Here is a 17,266-nt window from a genome sequence, read left to right on the forward strand (position 1 = left end):
AAATGCTAGCTTTGCCAGCAACACTCACATCCCAAGAATGAATTTTAAAAAGTACTATCAGGCTATACCGCAGCTTCTAACTTAGCATCCTCTTAGTTATGGTTATACATGACTAAATCTGATGCCAAATTATATCACAAACACCCCACAGCTTTTGTCTATAAAATTATGAAACTACTTCTGTCATATTAAACTTTGCGCATACTACACACCACTGGGATCATGGACACCTATCAGCCAGTGGACCAGAGCTACAGCAGCACAATGAAAGGCTGCGGTGGGCTGTGTTCCACAATCAGATATCAGTTCATGAGTTTGAGCGGAGGGAGCCAGAATCCCAAATCTCTGAAATATTGAGTGGACCGATTCTCACTGGCTTCTCATTCGGGACCTCGCTGTCTCCTTTTACTAATCTAGCATGGGTGCTACAGAACAGTCTTGATTTTCTTCAGTTGAAAGCCTCTGTTTCTAATTTATTGTATTTTTTTGTTTCCTGCTGCCTTTTTATAGACAGATTTTGAAAAGGACGTGGACCTGGCCTGCCAGTCAGGTAAGAAGTGCTTCAGATCCTAGCATGGCGTGACTGCTGAATCCTCTCCCCACCATTAACCATTAACCAAGAGGCATCACAACTTGGTTCTGACCTCCCTCACAATCCCAACAGCAGGCCTAAACCACCCACCATTCTGGGCACAAACTGCCATCCTTGGCTCTAAGCCAATGTACACTCTGGGCCCAATCTTTAGAAGGTATCCATCTCGAGGGAACTATTTCCATGCGTTTCTCAGTCCTGTGACAGCTATTTTGTTTTTTCTTTGATGGAGACATTCTAACAGATACTTGGGTCAAAGAGTAAGTGGCGTCTGAATTAGAAGGCATAGACATACAACAGAAATCAAGTTAATCTCGACAATTCTTGCACTGAACCTATTGGCCTTGACAATACGCGCTGCATGATGAGCGAGAGGAGATCAGGGGGTGGGTTTAAACCCTAAAAACCGCAAAAGGCGACCCCAAGCGCCTGCCGCCATTTTTACAGCGGAAGGTAGCATGGCGTACGAGTGTCCTGACTTGGAGAGGCGGGGCACTTTATTAACATAGTTAAATCAGGCTCCCACAGTGCAATTGGGGAGCCTGATTTAAATTGAACAGCTACTGTCCGAGTTTCCCAGGGAAACCCGATAGTGAAAGGGAGGTGGAAGATGGCAGCTCCACAAGTTAAGTGCCTTTCTAGCTCTCCTTGTGGGCCAGGAAGAGCAGAAGAGCCGTTGGCCTCCCTTTTGCCAATTGTGACCTCTCTCTAGCCCCCACCCCGACCTCCGATCTGCAGCCTGCCCATCATCATGACCAACCATAAAATATTTAAGTCTTGCATCTGTGTGCACTTCCTGTTTGTCACACTCAATTCCTGTATCAAGACTTTGCCAAGACTAGTGTCACGATATTGTCACTGCTAGGTAACGCCTTTTAAAAATGCCTAAAAATACTTTTATACTAATGTACTTAGCATTACTTGTCATTCACAACACCTAATGGTGGTGATGTTGTTATGCCTCTAAACTCCGTCTCCTGGGTCTCCATCCCCTGGCACAGCAAGTTCTTTTCCTGCTAACTCGGTGCTTCCTAATGTTTTTAATATTTTAAAAATTATAAGCCAATTTCATTTGACCTCCTGAATTAATTAAGTTGAATTGGCTTTCGATAGACTAGCAAGCAAGTATATTAATGACATGAAATCGAGCTTTGACAAGTTAATTAAGTAAATAAATAGTGGCTGACGACATGAAATTAGACTTTGGGGGAGTGGGCTTTAGAATTAATTCAATAAACTCAACAGCTGCTCCATGAATAAAATTTAGCTTCTGGGGTGGGGGCAGGGAGGCGAGCGAGTCTGTGCTTATTGGTTAATGAAATAATGTCAGCTCTATAAATAAAATCAGGCTGCCTATCCCCGCTTCACCCTGTGGTCCACTGTATCCATTCCTCCTTCTAACTACTACTATTCATTTATTGTCATTTCAGACTGCAATCGTCACATAAATCCCATGCTATACTCTGCCTCAAACCAATTTCCCAATACCCACTACTATCCCATCGATACCCACTCCTTCCTTGGCTGCCCTATCTGCCAGTGTTCAGGTCCCACCCCCTCAACTGCTCATTACACCCATAACTCCTCACTTTCTCCCCACTAACTGCTTCTTGCACAATTGCTCACTTCCCCTACCTACATTCTTATTATCCCAGGCTGCTTGCCTTAATTCTGATTACCCTAATTTCCCCAACTATTCACTACCCACAGAACTCCCGAATTCCTCAACTGCTCACTACCCCTCCATATGCTTTCACTTCTCTATCTTAACTAACCTTTCCCCCCACAAACAAAATCCTCCATTCTCTTATGCACCAGCTGCTCACTATTCTCCCTGAACTACTCACTACCCCACAATACAGCTCACGTCCCCAGTACCCTAACCTGCCCTAACCTGATCATGTATTAAATGATCACAAGACCCTTTCTTAAATGCTATATTCTGTCGCTTATCATTACCATCTTTACACCATGTTCACATCCTTAAAAACATTATGGAATAGAAATTGATACACATTGTGCCTGGTTTTCAGCTGTAAAATGGGGACAAAGCAGACTAATTGAGCAGTGGAACAGAATGAAGACAATCAGCGCAGGTGTTGGTCCCACTGCTACATTCATGGGGCCCTTTTTTAAGGTGCCTCAAATATGTAAATTAGGCCTGTTAAAGGACTCGCTTTCAAAATTCGTTGGGGATGAGTGGGGCAGGCAGAAGGTAAGTAATAAAACAGTCCTGTGGAGCCAAGAGGAGCAGAAATACTCCTTCAGTTCCACAGGGTCGCCATTGTCCCTTCCCCCACCCTGCCTCCCGAGACTTAACCTCAGGGCCACAGTCAGTGAGGCTCAGGAGGGCTGCCTGTGGGGGCGTGATCAGTGTCGCCAGCCCTATTGATGAGGCCCAAGGACTGATCCTCCAGCGATTCTCGGGCCTCCTGGGTCGGTCTGGCGCTAATCGCACAGCGCCGAGTCTGAGGCCGAAACGGGTTAAAACTAAAATCTCCAGCAGCAACGCAACATAAGCACAAACTCCTGTTATTCAACACTTCCTATAACTGCCAATTTATTCTACCCCAGTCACTTTTGCCCTCACACTTTCAATCTACCAATTCTACAAAACACTTTTTTGATTGGATCAAAGTAAAATCGTGGCAATGGAGACTAATGAGGTTGGGAATGTATGCAATAAAAGTGAGGAAAGAAGCTTAAAAACTACCAAAGAGAAACGATTACAGGAGTATAAAAACAACCAATTCGGACTAACCTGTCAGGAGGACTTACCAATGAAAGAAGTTAACAAACCAAATCACTCAAAACTCTTTTTGAAAAATAACGCCTGTAATTATAATCTCAGTAACTGAAATTTCTAATACCCAACTAAGTATTTAAACAAAAAAAATCACTATTCCTGGATCCCAGGGCTGTCCCAATCAGTGTCCTTGATAAAACTACTTTGCATAACACCTCCAACACAGCATGAGCAACACTGTGCAACATCAACTAGAAATTCACTATATCAGAAGCTTTGAGTTTGTCACTGTTGTGACTATTAGTGAGACTTCTGTGACAACTGGTAATATTTCAGTAACAACAATGGTGCAGAAATCCCGATTCCTTCTTCCCACGGGCGTTCGACTAAAAATAGGAGAAAAGATGCGCACTTACCCTTTGGCCGAACGTTCACCAGAGATCCCAGTCCTGAGGCGGCCTCTTCTCTTGCGCAACGGAGCGTGTTCACGTTGGGACGTCCGTAGGAGTCACGTGGGCCTGGACAGCCAATCACGGGAAAGTATTTTCTCATTCATAGTAATAGGAGTTTGGTAAGTCCAAAACTCCTATTACTATGAATGACAAACACACCCAAACACTACATCAAACATTAAAAAAACACCTCACATAAATACATTATAGAAATTAAAGTTGATAGAAACGTTTTTGAAAAAAATATATATTTGCCGATTTTTAAAAAAAGTTTTAATTATGATTTAAAATAAAATTACCTGAGTGAGCAGGGTTTTTAACATAAATATGTATTTTTAATTTTATTTTTATCTGTCTTTGATATGTTGTTAAACTCTTACACTGGTAAAAGTAGGCTATGGCCAGGCGCAAAAGTTTTAAGGACATTCGCAGGACAAGAGATGGGCAAATGCCGTGGGAATGTCCTTCTCCCCGAGAAGCAGCCATCTGTCAAGCCAGAAACTTGACAGATTGGAAAAGCTGGTTTTCGGCACATGCGCATTGCAAGGCGAAAACCGGCTTTTCCGATGCCTTCCTGGGTCCGTACACACTCTATACAGACCTGGGGAGGCCGGAATTTCAGGGCCATTACTTTCAATGGGTAAGACAACATTGTAACAAGTAGGGCTTGCAATATGCACCTCCTCCATTGGTGGCGCTGTTGTACTTCTGCTCTCCACTGCCAGAGCTGATTGCAGTATAAATGGCTGCTTTCCAATATTGCTGCTCACAGCTCCAGAAATTGAGACATTTTACTGCTAACGTTTAATTATTTCTGACTTTTACCTTTCCAAGCAATCTGTTCTGTTTATTCCTTCTGTTGTTCCCCTGACTGTCTGGCTGGGAAATAAGTAATTAAATGGCCAATTCCCCCAACCCCTGCTGGAAATAAATAAATAGTTCTCCTAGCTCCCATTACAAGTGCTACCTGCTCCTCACATTTAAACTAAATATGTTCAGGAAAAATCATCTTTTCCCAATAAATGAATCTTTTAAATTTCATTCCCACTGCTTTCATTTTTATAACTAAGTAAAAGTTCACAGCACTAGAAATAAATCCATTTCTGCACAGCAGCATTGCACTTCTTAGCTCCGCACCGCTTTTAATACGCTTTCTCCAAAGATAGGCAACCTCAGATCACAACCACTGGAAGTGATTTAGCCTCAATGACTCCAATCTGCAACCCAGAGCCCATCTACATTCATTGGCAACTGCCTGCTATTGTAGAATTAGAGAATAGTATAGCACAGAAGGAGGCCATTTGGCCCATCGAGTCCTACATTAACTGTAATTTTACTGGCCTGCAAATCAGCTAGAGGTAGAACAAGAGTGGAAAACAACATCAATCTCTCGGAGATAGCAATTTCAAAACTGAAACCTTATTATCTTAATCTATACAATATGAGGACTAATTAAACATTAGGAATCAAGAACCAGCAACATGTATCAGCCTCAGGTTTTCTCGATTATGAAGCTTTTTGATGGTGTGCACAATTAATTTTTTTTCTATTCAAGATGCAAACTTTCCACAAATGGTAATCTTTAAAGAAATGCAATAGCGCAAAGAATTATCAAAGCAAAGTGCATACTGTATAATAATTAAACATTCAGCAATATAACACAATATCTTAATGCTTATAAGAAAGACTCGCATTTATTTAGCACCTTTCACGACTTTAGGACATCACAAAGTGCATTACAGCCTATGAAGTACTTTTTAAGTGTCCCTCTCTCTTAGGCAGTCCCTCAGAGTCGAGGCCACTATTGTAATGTAGGAATTGCAGCAGCCAATTTACACACAGCAAGGTTCCACAAACAGCAATGTGATAATGACCAGATAATCTGTTTTAGTGATGTTGGTTGAGCGATAAATATTGGCCAGTACACCAGAGAGAACTCCCCTGCTCTTCAAATAATGCAGTGGGATCTTTTACGTCCATCTGAAAGGCAGACGGGACCTTGGTTTAACATCTCATCCGAAACATTATAGTATTCCCTCAATACCACACTGAAGTGTCAGCCTGGATTATATGCTCAAGTCTCTGGAGAGGGACTTGAACTCACAACCTTCTGACTCGGGCGAGAGTGCCACCCACTGAACCACGGCTGACACCTGAACTGAATAACTGCACCTACTCAGCAAGATAAATGGTTCAGAGCAATTTAGAAGAATTAACTTAAAATACAACAGACTGAAAAGGATGCAAAGCATTTTGTTGGCAACTGACATTTCCTTTATTGTTTCTGTATCCCTAGTACTCTTCAAAGAAGTTAACACTTGCAATCCTGCGACTATTACCGGAACGCTGTCTCGCATTTCACTGGATGACGAGGAAGATGAAAAGCTGAATATAAATAGTGAAGGGATGAACTTCTCAACTCTTCCGGGAAACATCCCACCGGGAAACGTCTTGGTCCAGTTGCCTCCTATGCATCAGTTGCACAACATGATGTCTGGTATGAATGAATTGAACGAACAACCGGCCAAGAAAGAAAACAATAGTGAGCTAAGGGGAACGCTGTATCTGTGCACAGAGAACACCCTGAGGCCAGTGGACATGAAGTGGAGACGGGCACAGGAGCAGCCACTGGAGGGTGACTACATGGTGCTCCCGAGACGCAGTGTCAGCTTAAAGCCTTTCATCAAAGAGGACAGCAAGTTGAACATCAATGTGGATGACAACAGGCACAATATCGTCGGGAACCAACCAGTTGAGTCAGAGATTTATCCAAACTTTGTCTCAGTCGATCAGATCAACTTTAACTTAAATCAACCTTATGGAACTCTTAATCAACCACGGAGTGTACCGCTCAAACAGCACCCTTCAGTGAGGCACATTCTGGCGTCGGAACTTGCTGACAGGAGCAGGACCATGCCACGCAGCAAGCCAGGTTCATCAGGGTCTATGGGCTCCTTAGAAGTAAGTTGAAGAGGTGATATTGACCAGGTTCCATATTCTAAATGTAGCAGGGGAGTTAATACAGAGGGAACAACCATTAATACTGCGGGAGGGAGGGGGCGAATCGTCTATTCCATTTGCACTTGACAGTACGTAACGCTTGCCTAGCAAAACATAATGCTTCTGTGACCTTTATATTAAATCAAAGGAAACCGATGGTATTTGCCAATAGTTTCAAATCTCCCACAGTGAGCTCTGTAGGAGTCTTATGGCAAAGCTCAAGTAGCACTTCTTCATTCATTCAGCCTAGCCTGTCATCCATGAGGGGACAACCACCAGGTGACAAACCCTTCCATCATTCAGGAACCAGTTAATCTCCTGCACCCTCCCTGTATCTATGTAACCTCGCCCTGAGAGTTGCTTGCAGTTCTTTTTCTCCTGTAGTTAACGGCAGCTCTCTGATGTTTTCCCACTGAAAAAAACCCTCTGCCCCCATGGAATTTTCATTTATTCACTGCTTACTTACTGCTTTTTAATTTGTAGTTTTGGACTGCAAGAAACCCCTTTTATATTTTAGTGCCATTTGCAATTTTTTTCTCTACTTCAACTCGGGTTTTTCTGCTATTTACTGGTTCGGCAATTTAAAAATTCTCATCCTTGTGTTCAAATCCCTCCATGGCCTCTCCCCTTCCTATCTCTGTAACCTCCTCCAGCCCTACAACCCTCCGAGATCTGTGCACTCCTCCAATTCTGGCCTCCGACACATCCCCGATTTTCATTGCCCCAACATTGGTGGCCGTGCCTTCTGTTGCCTGGGCCCCAAGCTCTGGAATTCCCTCCCTAAACCTCTCTACCTCTCTCCTCCTTCAAGTCACTCCTTAAAACCTACCTCTTTGACCAAGCTTTTGCTCATCTGTCCTGATACTTCATTGTGCGGCATGGTGGCAAATATTTGACTGATTACGCTCCTGTGAAGCACCTTGGGACGTTTTACTATGTTAAAGGCACTATGTAAATGTAAATTCTTGTTGTTGATCTGAAATACTTTACTCTGGCAAAGTGTTTCTCACTTGTGCTTTTTTTTAAACCTAAAACAGAATCACATAAATCCCTCCAGTTAATTTGAGTTCAATGGCCTTCAATTCTCAATCCTCAGTCTCACGGTTTCACCAGGATTTCATTATTTTTATCTCTCTCTTAATCTATTTAAAAAACAAATCATTTTCCATGGTGCAGCTATCTTGTGCTGGAAAGGCAATCCCAGCTATAAGACTATTGAAGCTTGACCTTTCGTGATACAGGAAAATTGAGGCATTCAGCATTCATCTTCAGGCAAAGGGAATGTTTCCATTGCTGCTGACATAGCCTTCAACTTTGCCTAAAGTAGCTGTCACAGTTCAGCAAACACTGGTGACTCAGGGTGACCACGGTACTCTACAGCTGGTTGTGCTACATAGCTCTGAAGATGGGACAGGATATTTTGATATTTTCCCCACCTTTCGTGTTACGCCATTTGGTTTGGCTTAGAAATTTAAGTTTCCCCCCCGATTTAGAGAAAAGTGTAAATGAGAGGACCTATGCTTTGGATACTAGGTTGTGGCAAAATGAAGGGAATTTAAGAAACAAAAGTAGAGATTATGGGTAATTTCTGAATGAATTGATTATCTGCACGAACATTTTCGTGTCTTTCTGCATATATGCTTGGTCAGACCCGCCTCCGCATGCACACCCCATCCCCTTCTGCACATCTGCGCTGGCACCAAGGTCCGGTCACGTAACCCACAGTTGTGGCTGCCGTGCAGCATGGGGCTGGGCTTGTTCAGCTCCATGGGAGAAGGCCCGTGGAACATGGTCCCTGAAGAGTTTGGATTGAAAGGGGACAGAGGGGGGACCGGAGAGAGAGAGATGGGCGGGGGGCGATCGGAGGGAGAGAGAGGGGGAATTGGGGCGGGGGGGCGGGGCAAGAAGGCTAGGAATTCGGTGGGGGAGGATAAAGAATACAGAGAACACATTGGGGATGACGAAAGAATGTGATATAGGTCTAAAGGGGGGGGGGGGGGGTTGAGAGCGAGAATGTGATCCAGATAGTAGGACTGGACGAAATCCAGAAGTGACGACACTAAACCCAATAAACCTGTTAACAATTGGTGATCCACACACAATGCCCCATCGACCGGGGGGGGCATGAGGTCAGGAACTTGTTGGGGGGGAGAAGGTCGTGAATCCATTGGGGTGGACGCAATGGGGGAAGAAGGTCAAGAACTTGGGGCTGGGGGCGCGGGAGAAGGTCAGGAATCTGGGCTGGGGAGAGGAGGCCAGGAACTTGGGTGGGGAATAGGAGATCTGGAACTTGGGCGGGGGGGGGTGAGGAGGTCAGAAACTTGGGGGGTTAGGGCACAAACTTCTTTGGCAGTGGGAGAAGGTCTTAACCCGTGAGAGTGAGCCCTGTCTGTTCCAAGTGAGCTCTGCTCTGTCTAGAGTTGGCAGTCAGAATGGCTCGAATTACATTTTACAAAGAGAAACTGCTGGGTGTGTCTTGTCCTCCAAGGGGACCAATCAGCAATCAGGACATGTCATTAAGGGAGCCCAATCAGAGTTTTAGCTGTTGAAAATTAACAAGTCCTTGCTGAAAAGACCATTAAAGTGTAGTTTAGGTACAATTGCTCCATTGGGACTAGAATCAGTTCGGAGGACACTTTGCTTTGGGGTTCCGTTGGGCTGCCTCTGCACAATTGGAGTGCCATTCCTCGGCTCTGATATTCCACTGGTGGTTCAAGGTAGGCCTCCTCCGCCCCCCCCCCCCCCGCCATGCAGATGACCCCCCCAGGGATTTTAGACAGGATCTCCAGCCAGGGGCTAGGGTTGATGGGGTTTCCAATTCGCTGCACTTGCGTCAGCAGAATAGCCTCCTAGAAATTTTGACCCAGTGAGTTTGAGTCGGAGATAGTGGAGTAATGTACTGAGACCAGTTAATTGACTCATTAAGAAAGGGATTTTTTGCCACAATCCATAAAAATGGAGAGTAAAGCTATTGGGAAGAATCTGAGCTAGTTTTTGTACTTGTCAGGCTCATATAGCAAAAAATGTGCAGAAAGAGGTGAAAAACGTGGCAGGGTTTATTTTGTTTTAAAAACATTGGTCCTTTCCTCTGCACACATTATAATATAATTATGAATTTGTTGAGCAGTAACACAAAAGGGGCAATAGCGAATCGCCAGCCCGTTTTACACCCAGTTCTTTTCCATTGACTTCAATGCTGTTGAATTCCCATTTTGTGCTACCTTCAAGCTGCATGTTTATCCCATTGCTCCCAGGCTGGGAGGGTGGTCAGGTGACCTGCTCCCAGGCTTTTATCAATCCCATTATCAACTTTTGCAATTGACAGGTGCCAGAGTGGCTTGGGGCCTTTATTTGTTCTTGGAATGTGGGTGATGGTTGGAAGGCCCTATTTATTGCCATCCCTAGTTGCTCTGAGAAGGTGCTGGTAGAACTTCTCCTTGAGCTACTGCAGTCCATGTGGAGATGGGGCCTTCACAATAGTATTCAAATCCTCATGTTCAAATCCCTCCATTGCCTCACCCCTCCCTATCTCGGTAACCTCCTCCAGCCCTACAACCCTCCGAGATCTCTGCGCCCTTCTAGATTTCGCCTCTAGTGCACCCCATCATTGACTCCCTTCCCAAACCGCTTTGCTTCTCCATTTCTCTTCCTTTAAGACGCGGCTTAAAACCTACCCAGCTTTTGGTCAGCTGTCCCCGGTATAAATTTTTGTCCGATAACGCTCCTGTGAAGTGCCTTGGTGTGTTTTATTACGTTACGGGCATTATATACATCAAGTTGTTGTTGTTAGATAGGGAGTATTCTAGACTATTGGTTGTTCCATCCTTCCACGTGGTTAAGAAACTGGGCCAGTGGCAGCAACTGCACAATGCAATGTGCCAAATTATGCAGATCAGTAAAGGCTAAGATGTAATTCCTGGTGTGTGCTGAGACAGCTGATCTTGGTATCAGTGGGAATGCTGCACTGAACCTCAGTGTTCCTGATATCAGGGAGGAATAAATTAGACAGGGTTTCCACTACTGCTCGCTATTCAATGATGTGTACTGGAAAATGAACTTGTGTCGATGTCAGTTGTAGACAGCATCAGGCCAGCTGGCAAATATGCCTTCCAACACACATAGCCAGACAAGTTAAGAATGGCCACAAGAGAGGAACTGGTGATTCCCATGGAACTATATCTCATCACAAATCAGTTTTATACCTTTTCTGTTTCCTATTTGTCCCTGCAGCTACAAGTAGGGAAAGAGGTTGAGTATCTGAGCGTGTTCTGTTGAAGGAAGCAACTTGGTGAGATTAGCACAGATCCCCTCGCACCGCCCCCCCCCCGCCCCACTCAGCCCTCGTAGCTTTTTACACAAAAAAACATTAAAATTATAAGATCTGTGACTTCCATGACAAATTATACAGCCTTAATAATGAGATATCTCCACGTTGCACAGCTTATTTATACATCATCACACAATTAACAAGTCACTTGGATCAGAATAAGGATAAGTACTGAAAGAAAGTTCAGTCAAAGCAAATGTCAGATGTTGTGTGTGTGGTGGAGGAAGTTAGAGTAGTAACCAGCATGGAGGAGGTGGGAGGGGATAGAGGATGGGAAGAGGATGTGAAAGAGGTGTGGGAGGAGGGGAGGAGGGGATGGATGGGAGAGAAGTGAGGGTGAGGAAGATGGGTGAAGGGAGTTGAGGAGGACATGGAGGGGATGAGGAAGAGGGTTTGTGAGCATAGGCTTGGATTGATTAATTGCCTTACTTGGTGGGGGTTCGGTGGGATAAGCTTACTCAGTGTTGGGGTGGGTGTTATGGGGTCAACAATGATTCTCTGTAGAGGGAATGTGGAGCACATGATGGGGTAAAGTGATCAAAGCAGGGAGAGAAAAGACAGTTGCTAAAATAATGCTTAGTTGGGTGGGGAGGGGAAAGTGTTGCAAAGGTAAAGGCCTCTGCTACATTGTTTGGGGGGGGGGGTGGAGGGACAGTTGGGACCAGTGTGCTGCTCAATGTGGGGTGGGGGGGTTGAACTGCAAGAAAGTGCTACCCAGTGGTTGGTGGATAGTGGGGTTTCAGTCATAATGGGCTGGGTTTTGAAATTTCAGACCTCACAACGCGGCGGGGTGGGAGGGGCGGCCGGCAGTCCGTGTGAGCGTGCTTGTATCGTCACTGGCAGGTCCCCCGCCTGGAAGCCAGCCCGATTGACAATCTGGCTTCCAGTTGGGCGGGGAATACTGGAGAGGAGGCCCCAACCAGCAGGCAGGTGCAGGGTTCGATCGGCGGGGGGGGGGGGTTCCGACCCCCAGGGGGGTCCCATATCCGACACTGGGAGTGAGTTCAAATCCCCGGGTGGGGTCCAATCACCAATGCCAGGGAGGAGTGGGCTGATGGAAGCACTCCTGCTCCACGCGGCCCACAAGGATTGCTCCCCAAGGCTGTGCTCGTCTCACTGCTGCTACTGAGTATCCCAAGGCCCGGGATTTCCGGCTGGTTGCAGTTAAACCTGCACAGCAGGTTAAAGCAGAGGCTTCAGGACTTCATTATCATATTTAAAATGACAAGCTGCCTCCTGGCAGTGCGCTGGATGCCCGCCCCTCATCCCGCCTGAGAAAAAGGTAAAAGTTGCCAGGCTGTGAGTGGGTTGGGGTCGGGATATAGATTTTTAAAACTTCCCCCTCCGCCTGGAAACCACCCGTTTTTTCATGTTATACGTCCCCCCCCGATGTTGCTCATGGCCAGGAAGGGCTGAGTAACTGGTCAATATTTGGCCAGAGTGTGGCTCAGTGCAGTGGGGCATGGGGGCAGGGGGAGGCACAGGGGTAGTTGGTCGGAATTGGTGGCGTTAGGAGGGTAGCAGGGGTGGTGGGTTTAAGAGGGTAGTGGGTGTGGGGGAAGGGGGATGGGGAAGAGACAGTGGCCAAAACAGGGAGAAGAAGGGCTGCTCAATATGAGGGTGAAGCCGGTGCCAAAATGGTGGTTAGTAGAGGGGGACAGTCGGGAAGTATACTGGCCCAGAAATCCTGGTTTCTCCTTCCCGCGGGCGTTCGACTGGATTCTACAAAAAAGATGCGCACTTACCTGTTCCTGCTGTGCCCAAGCGAGATCCCGGTCCTGAGGCCTCCACTGACTGCGCATCGCAGCGCGTGCACGTCAGGACGTACGCAGGGCTGGAGCTGAAGTCACATGGCTCTGGGCAGCTAATCACAGTAAAGTATGTTCTCATTCATAATAATGGGAAGCTGGACTTCCCATTATTATGAATGAGAACCTCCCCCTAAACACACAAAACATTAATAAAAATTAGAAAAAATACACAACATATTTAACATTAATTTAAATTAAAGTTATTTATGTATTTTTAAAAAAGTTTTTTAAATTATGCTTTAAAATAAATTTAATGTAGTGGGCAGGGTTTTAAAAAATAAAATGTGTTTTAATTTTATTTCTTATGTTTTAATTGTGTTTTAAAACTCTTAGGCCTGTAAAAGTAGCCTATGCGCCTGCTTTTATCAGGCGCAAGAGTTTTCCAGGACATTTGCTCAGCAAGATATGGGTAAATCCCGCAATCTTGCCTGTGCAAATCGTTCCCGAGATACGGAAGATCTTGACAGATCGGAAAAGCCGGTTTTCAGTGCATGCGCATTGTGCGCTGAAAACCGGCATTTGCGATGCCTTCCCAGGTCCATACACACTCCGTACATACCCGGGAGGCTGGTATTTCTGGGCCAAAATTGTGCTGTGGTTGTTGTTTTAGCAACTAATAGTTTGTAACATTTAACATTGAAAACCCCTCTCATAGTGGCAGGTACAGATGTAACTGCTACTGCCGTTAAATATTTTTAAATCAGTTTTCCGTGGATAGAGCCTGACCTAGGAGGTTTCACTGTAATTTGAAATGGAGAGTTGCAACTCACACAGTGATTTTAGTATCTAATAGATAGGTGTTTCCAGTAGTGCTGTGGCCATAAATGCCCATTTCCGAAAGACCCGTTAGCTCCTCGGGAGGCACTAACTTTTCACCTGGGGACAGGTGGCGGAAGCGACCTACCTGGGATGGCGGTGGTGAAAACAAGTTTGCGCTGCACCCCTTACTTTCCGCCCCAGGCGGTTGAGCACACACCGACATCATCGCCATGTGCTCCGGCCCCTTTACGCCCTGTGGGGGAAATTACCGCACGGGAGCGAGATTGGAGCAGGGCGGTGCTACCGACAGCTTTGCATGTCGCAAAACTGTGGTGGCTGGGGCGCCCCGCCCGCCCTCAAAGGGGAGGGCCTTGCCCCGCTGCAGGCATCTCTTTTTTGTCTCCTGACTTGCAGTCGGCATGACATCAGCAGCCGGTAGTTCGACCGGGCCGCCAGAGCAACCTGCCATCCCCTCTTGGCCCAGTGGGTGCAGAGTTCGCAGCGGCCCTCCCCTTTAAGAGAAGGGGAGGGACGTTGTGACACATTTCGCTGACGTCATCAGCGCTGCGCTGAGTGACATCGCCCCTCTCTCGCTCTGCTACCGCCCTGCTAACACCCAACAATTTTTTGCACTTAAAGACCCGAATTCCAGGTCTGTAATCTCTTCTTCCCGCCGTGCGATAAACTTTTATGCAATTCAAATTATGCGCCCCAAACCAGGCGAGGGGCAGTTTCGCCCCTGTTGTATTATATAATCAGTTCAGTTGCATTGTACTTAACTAATAAATAGAATATTGTAGAATAAATACAGGAAAGTTATATATACGCACACTTTAAGTACATTTATATAACATAATTGCCAAGGTTTAGGTTCTGTTTAAGATTGCTCACTTTGCTATATCAAGTAAATTAGCTGAGCTGACAGAATGAAAAACACAAACACATTTTTTTCTGTACTAAATGAGTGTTGCATCTGTGAAATTTCAATACAATGTACGTTTGATAAAGCTACACTATTGACACTTTTAAGTTGTATTTAGCTTGCCATCATCATCATCATAGGCAGTCCCTCAAAGCGAGGATGACTCGCTTCCATGCCAAAAAAGGATGAGTTCACAGGTGTTTCAATGAAGGACCTAATATTCCAGATCCTGAACTATATCCTGAAGAGTGGAAGATGCCTGTGCATGGATTTTTTAACGTGTGGTGGCCATTGCACACCATCCACTACACAGGCTTGACAGAGCTCGGTCTTGGTCCAGTGGCAAGGGTTATCCAAGACGACTGGAGACCTGCTCTGCTGCACGGACCTAGTGCGCACACATATCGCAGTGTGGGCTGGCCCGTGCTGCCCCTGGCACCGAACTCCCGCCTCTCCTGGGCCCCGATCACATCCCTCCCCAGTCTCCTACCCACGCTCCAATCACCGACCTGGACTTTGATGACATCACTTTTCGCTGCTGTTACCCTGCTGCACCAGCTTGCGCTGCTTCCTGAAGTGGTATACCTCCATGCTACTCCTGGGCCACCACACCGCTGCTCCCCCCCATGGCCCCGACCCGCGAAGCGGAGGTGCAGCGGCCCAGAAGCAGCGTGGAGGCCCCGACCAATGTATTCCAGAAGTAAATGACAAGGGGTATTGGTGAGGCCACACCTGGAGTACTGCGAACAGTTTTGGTCTCCGTATTTAAGGAAGGATATACTTGCATTGGAGGCTGTTCACAGAAGGTTCACCAGGTTGATTCCGGAGATGAGGGGGCCGACCCATGAAGATAGGTCGAGCAGGCCGGGCCCACACACACCAGAGTTCAGAAGAATGAGAGGTGATCTTATCGAAACTTGTAAGATAATGAGGGGTCTCGACAAGGTGTATGCAGAGAGGATATTTCCACTCATAGGGGAAACTACAATTAGGGGACAAAGTCTTAGAATAAGGGGCCGCCCATTTAAAACTGAGACGAGGAGAAACCTCCCCTCCCAGAGGGTTGCAAATCTATGGAACTCTCTGCCCCAGAGAGTCGCGGAGGCTGGGTCCCCGAACACATCCAAGGTGGGGAAAGACAGACCCCCGAGTGACAAGGGAGCAAAGAGCCATGGGGAGCGCGCATGGAAGCAGAGCTGAGTCCACAATCAGATCAGCCATGATCCCACCAAATGGCGGAGCAGTCTCGAGGGGCTAACTGGCTCACTCCTGCTCCTATTTCTTATGTTCTTATGGCTCTCTATGAATGAAGTACTTCCGAATATCTAACCTATGTTTATGCTTATATAGCTTATACTTATGTCCCCTGGTCCTCCCTAACCTAGCTACTTCAAATAGCCTATCCTTTCATTATTTTAAAAATCTCAATTAAATCCCCTTGAAGTCTACACTTTTCTGCAGGAAAAAACCAAGCTCTCTAAGCCTATCATAATAACTGTGGGCCTTTATATATTGGGTCTCCTCTGAACCTTTTCAGGGACACTATGCCACCTGCCATACAAGGGGATCAAAACTGAACACATTATTCTAAATGAGGTTTGACCAAGACCTTATACAGAGTCAGAATTGTATTCACCTGATGCAACACCTGCCCTTTTACCTCCTCCCTTCCCACTGTCCAGGGCCCCAAACACTCCTTCCTGGTGAAACAGCGATTTACTTGTACTTCTTGCAATTTAGTATACTGGATTTTCTGCTTCCAGTGCAGTCTCCTCTACGTTGGGGAGACCAAATGCAGATTGGGTGAGCGCTTTGTCAGAACTGGAACTCCATTCAGTCCGTAAGCGTGACCCCAAGCTTCCGGTCATCTGTCACTTTAATTATGTGCTCCACTCCCGCTCTGATCTCTCCGTCCTCGGCCTCTTATACATTTCCAACCAAGCTCAACGTAAGCTCGAGGAACAGCACCTCACCTTTCGATAGGGCACTTTACAGCCTTCTAGACTCAACATCGAGTTCAACAATTTCAGACCATAACCTCTGCCCCTATTTTCTCACATGGCAGCTATTGATGCCATTCCCATTTACACCTCTTCGAGACTTTTTTTTTCTTTACTTGTCCCATTATCATCTCCTTTTGCTTTGTACTATCTTACCTTTTGTCATTTAATCCCTCCTGTCTTCCACCCTATCACAGTCCTTCCCTTTTGTTCTTTCCTCCCCTCCCCCGTCCTTGTCGCTGGACTTGTTTAAAATCTGGTACATCGCGAACTTTTTCCAGTTCTGACAAAAGGTCATCGACCTGAAACGTTAACTCTGTTTCTCTCTGCGCAGAAACTGCCTGACCTGCTGAGAATTTCCAGCATTTTCTGTTTTTATTTCAGATTTTCAGCATTTGGAATATTTTGCTTTTGTGTCAGAATAATATCCCTTGTTTTGTATTTAATTGTCGTGGTAATAGATCCTAACACTCTATTTCCTTTCAACATAGCTTTGCAACTCTAATCACGGTTCCTCAATGACTCATATATCGTAACACCCAAGTGCTTTGTTCCCTCGGTAGCCTTGAGTACACAACCCTGCATGGTGTCCAGGGACCCTGGAACTCATGGGATTTATATATAAAAAGAAGGTTGCTATCTTAAGCATGACCTTTT

General features: G+C 45.9%; 1 protein-coding gene across 5 annotated transcripts in view; it reads left to right on the top strand.

The window, feature by feature from the left end:
* LOC139279927 (adhesion G protein-coupled receptor B2-like) overlaps positions 1 to 17,266 on the top strand; it is a 1,236,268-nt gene that overhangs the window by 1,189,158 nt on the left and 29,844 nt on the right. For all 5 annotated transcript variants that reach the window (XM_070899255.1, XM_070899259.1, XM_070899256.1 and 2 more), the window contains 2 exons: positions 511 to 550; positions 6,087 to 6,751. In XM_070899255.1, coding sequence (XP_070755356.1) covers positions 511 to 550; positions 6,087 to 6,751 — 705 coding nt within the window. The remainder of the gene's footprint in view (positions 1 to 510; positions 551 to 6,086; positions 6,752 to 17,266) is intronic.

This window comes from Pristiophorus japonicus, chromosome 14 (assembly GCF_044704955.1).
Source record: "Pristiophorus japonicus isolate sPriJap1 chromosome 14, sPriJap1.hap1, whole genome shotgun sequence".
Classification (NCBI taxonomy): domain Eukaryota; kingdom Metazoa; phylum Chordata; class Chondrichthyes; family Pristiophoridae; genus Pristiophorus; species Pristiophorus japonicus.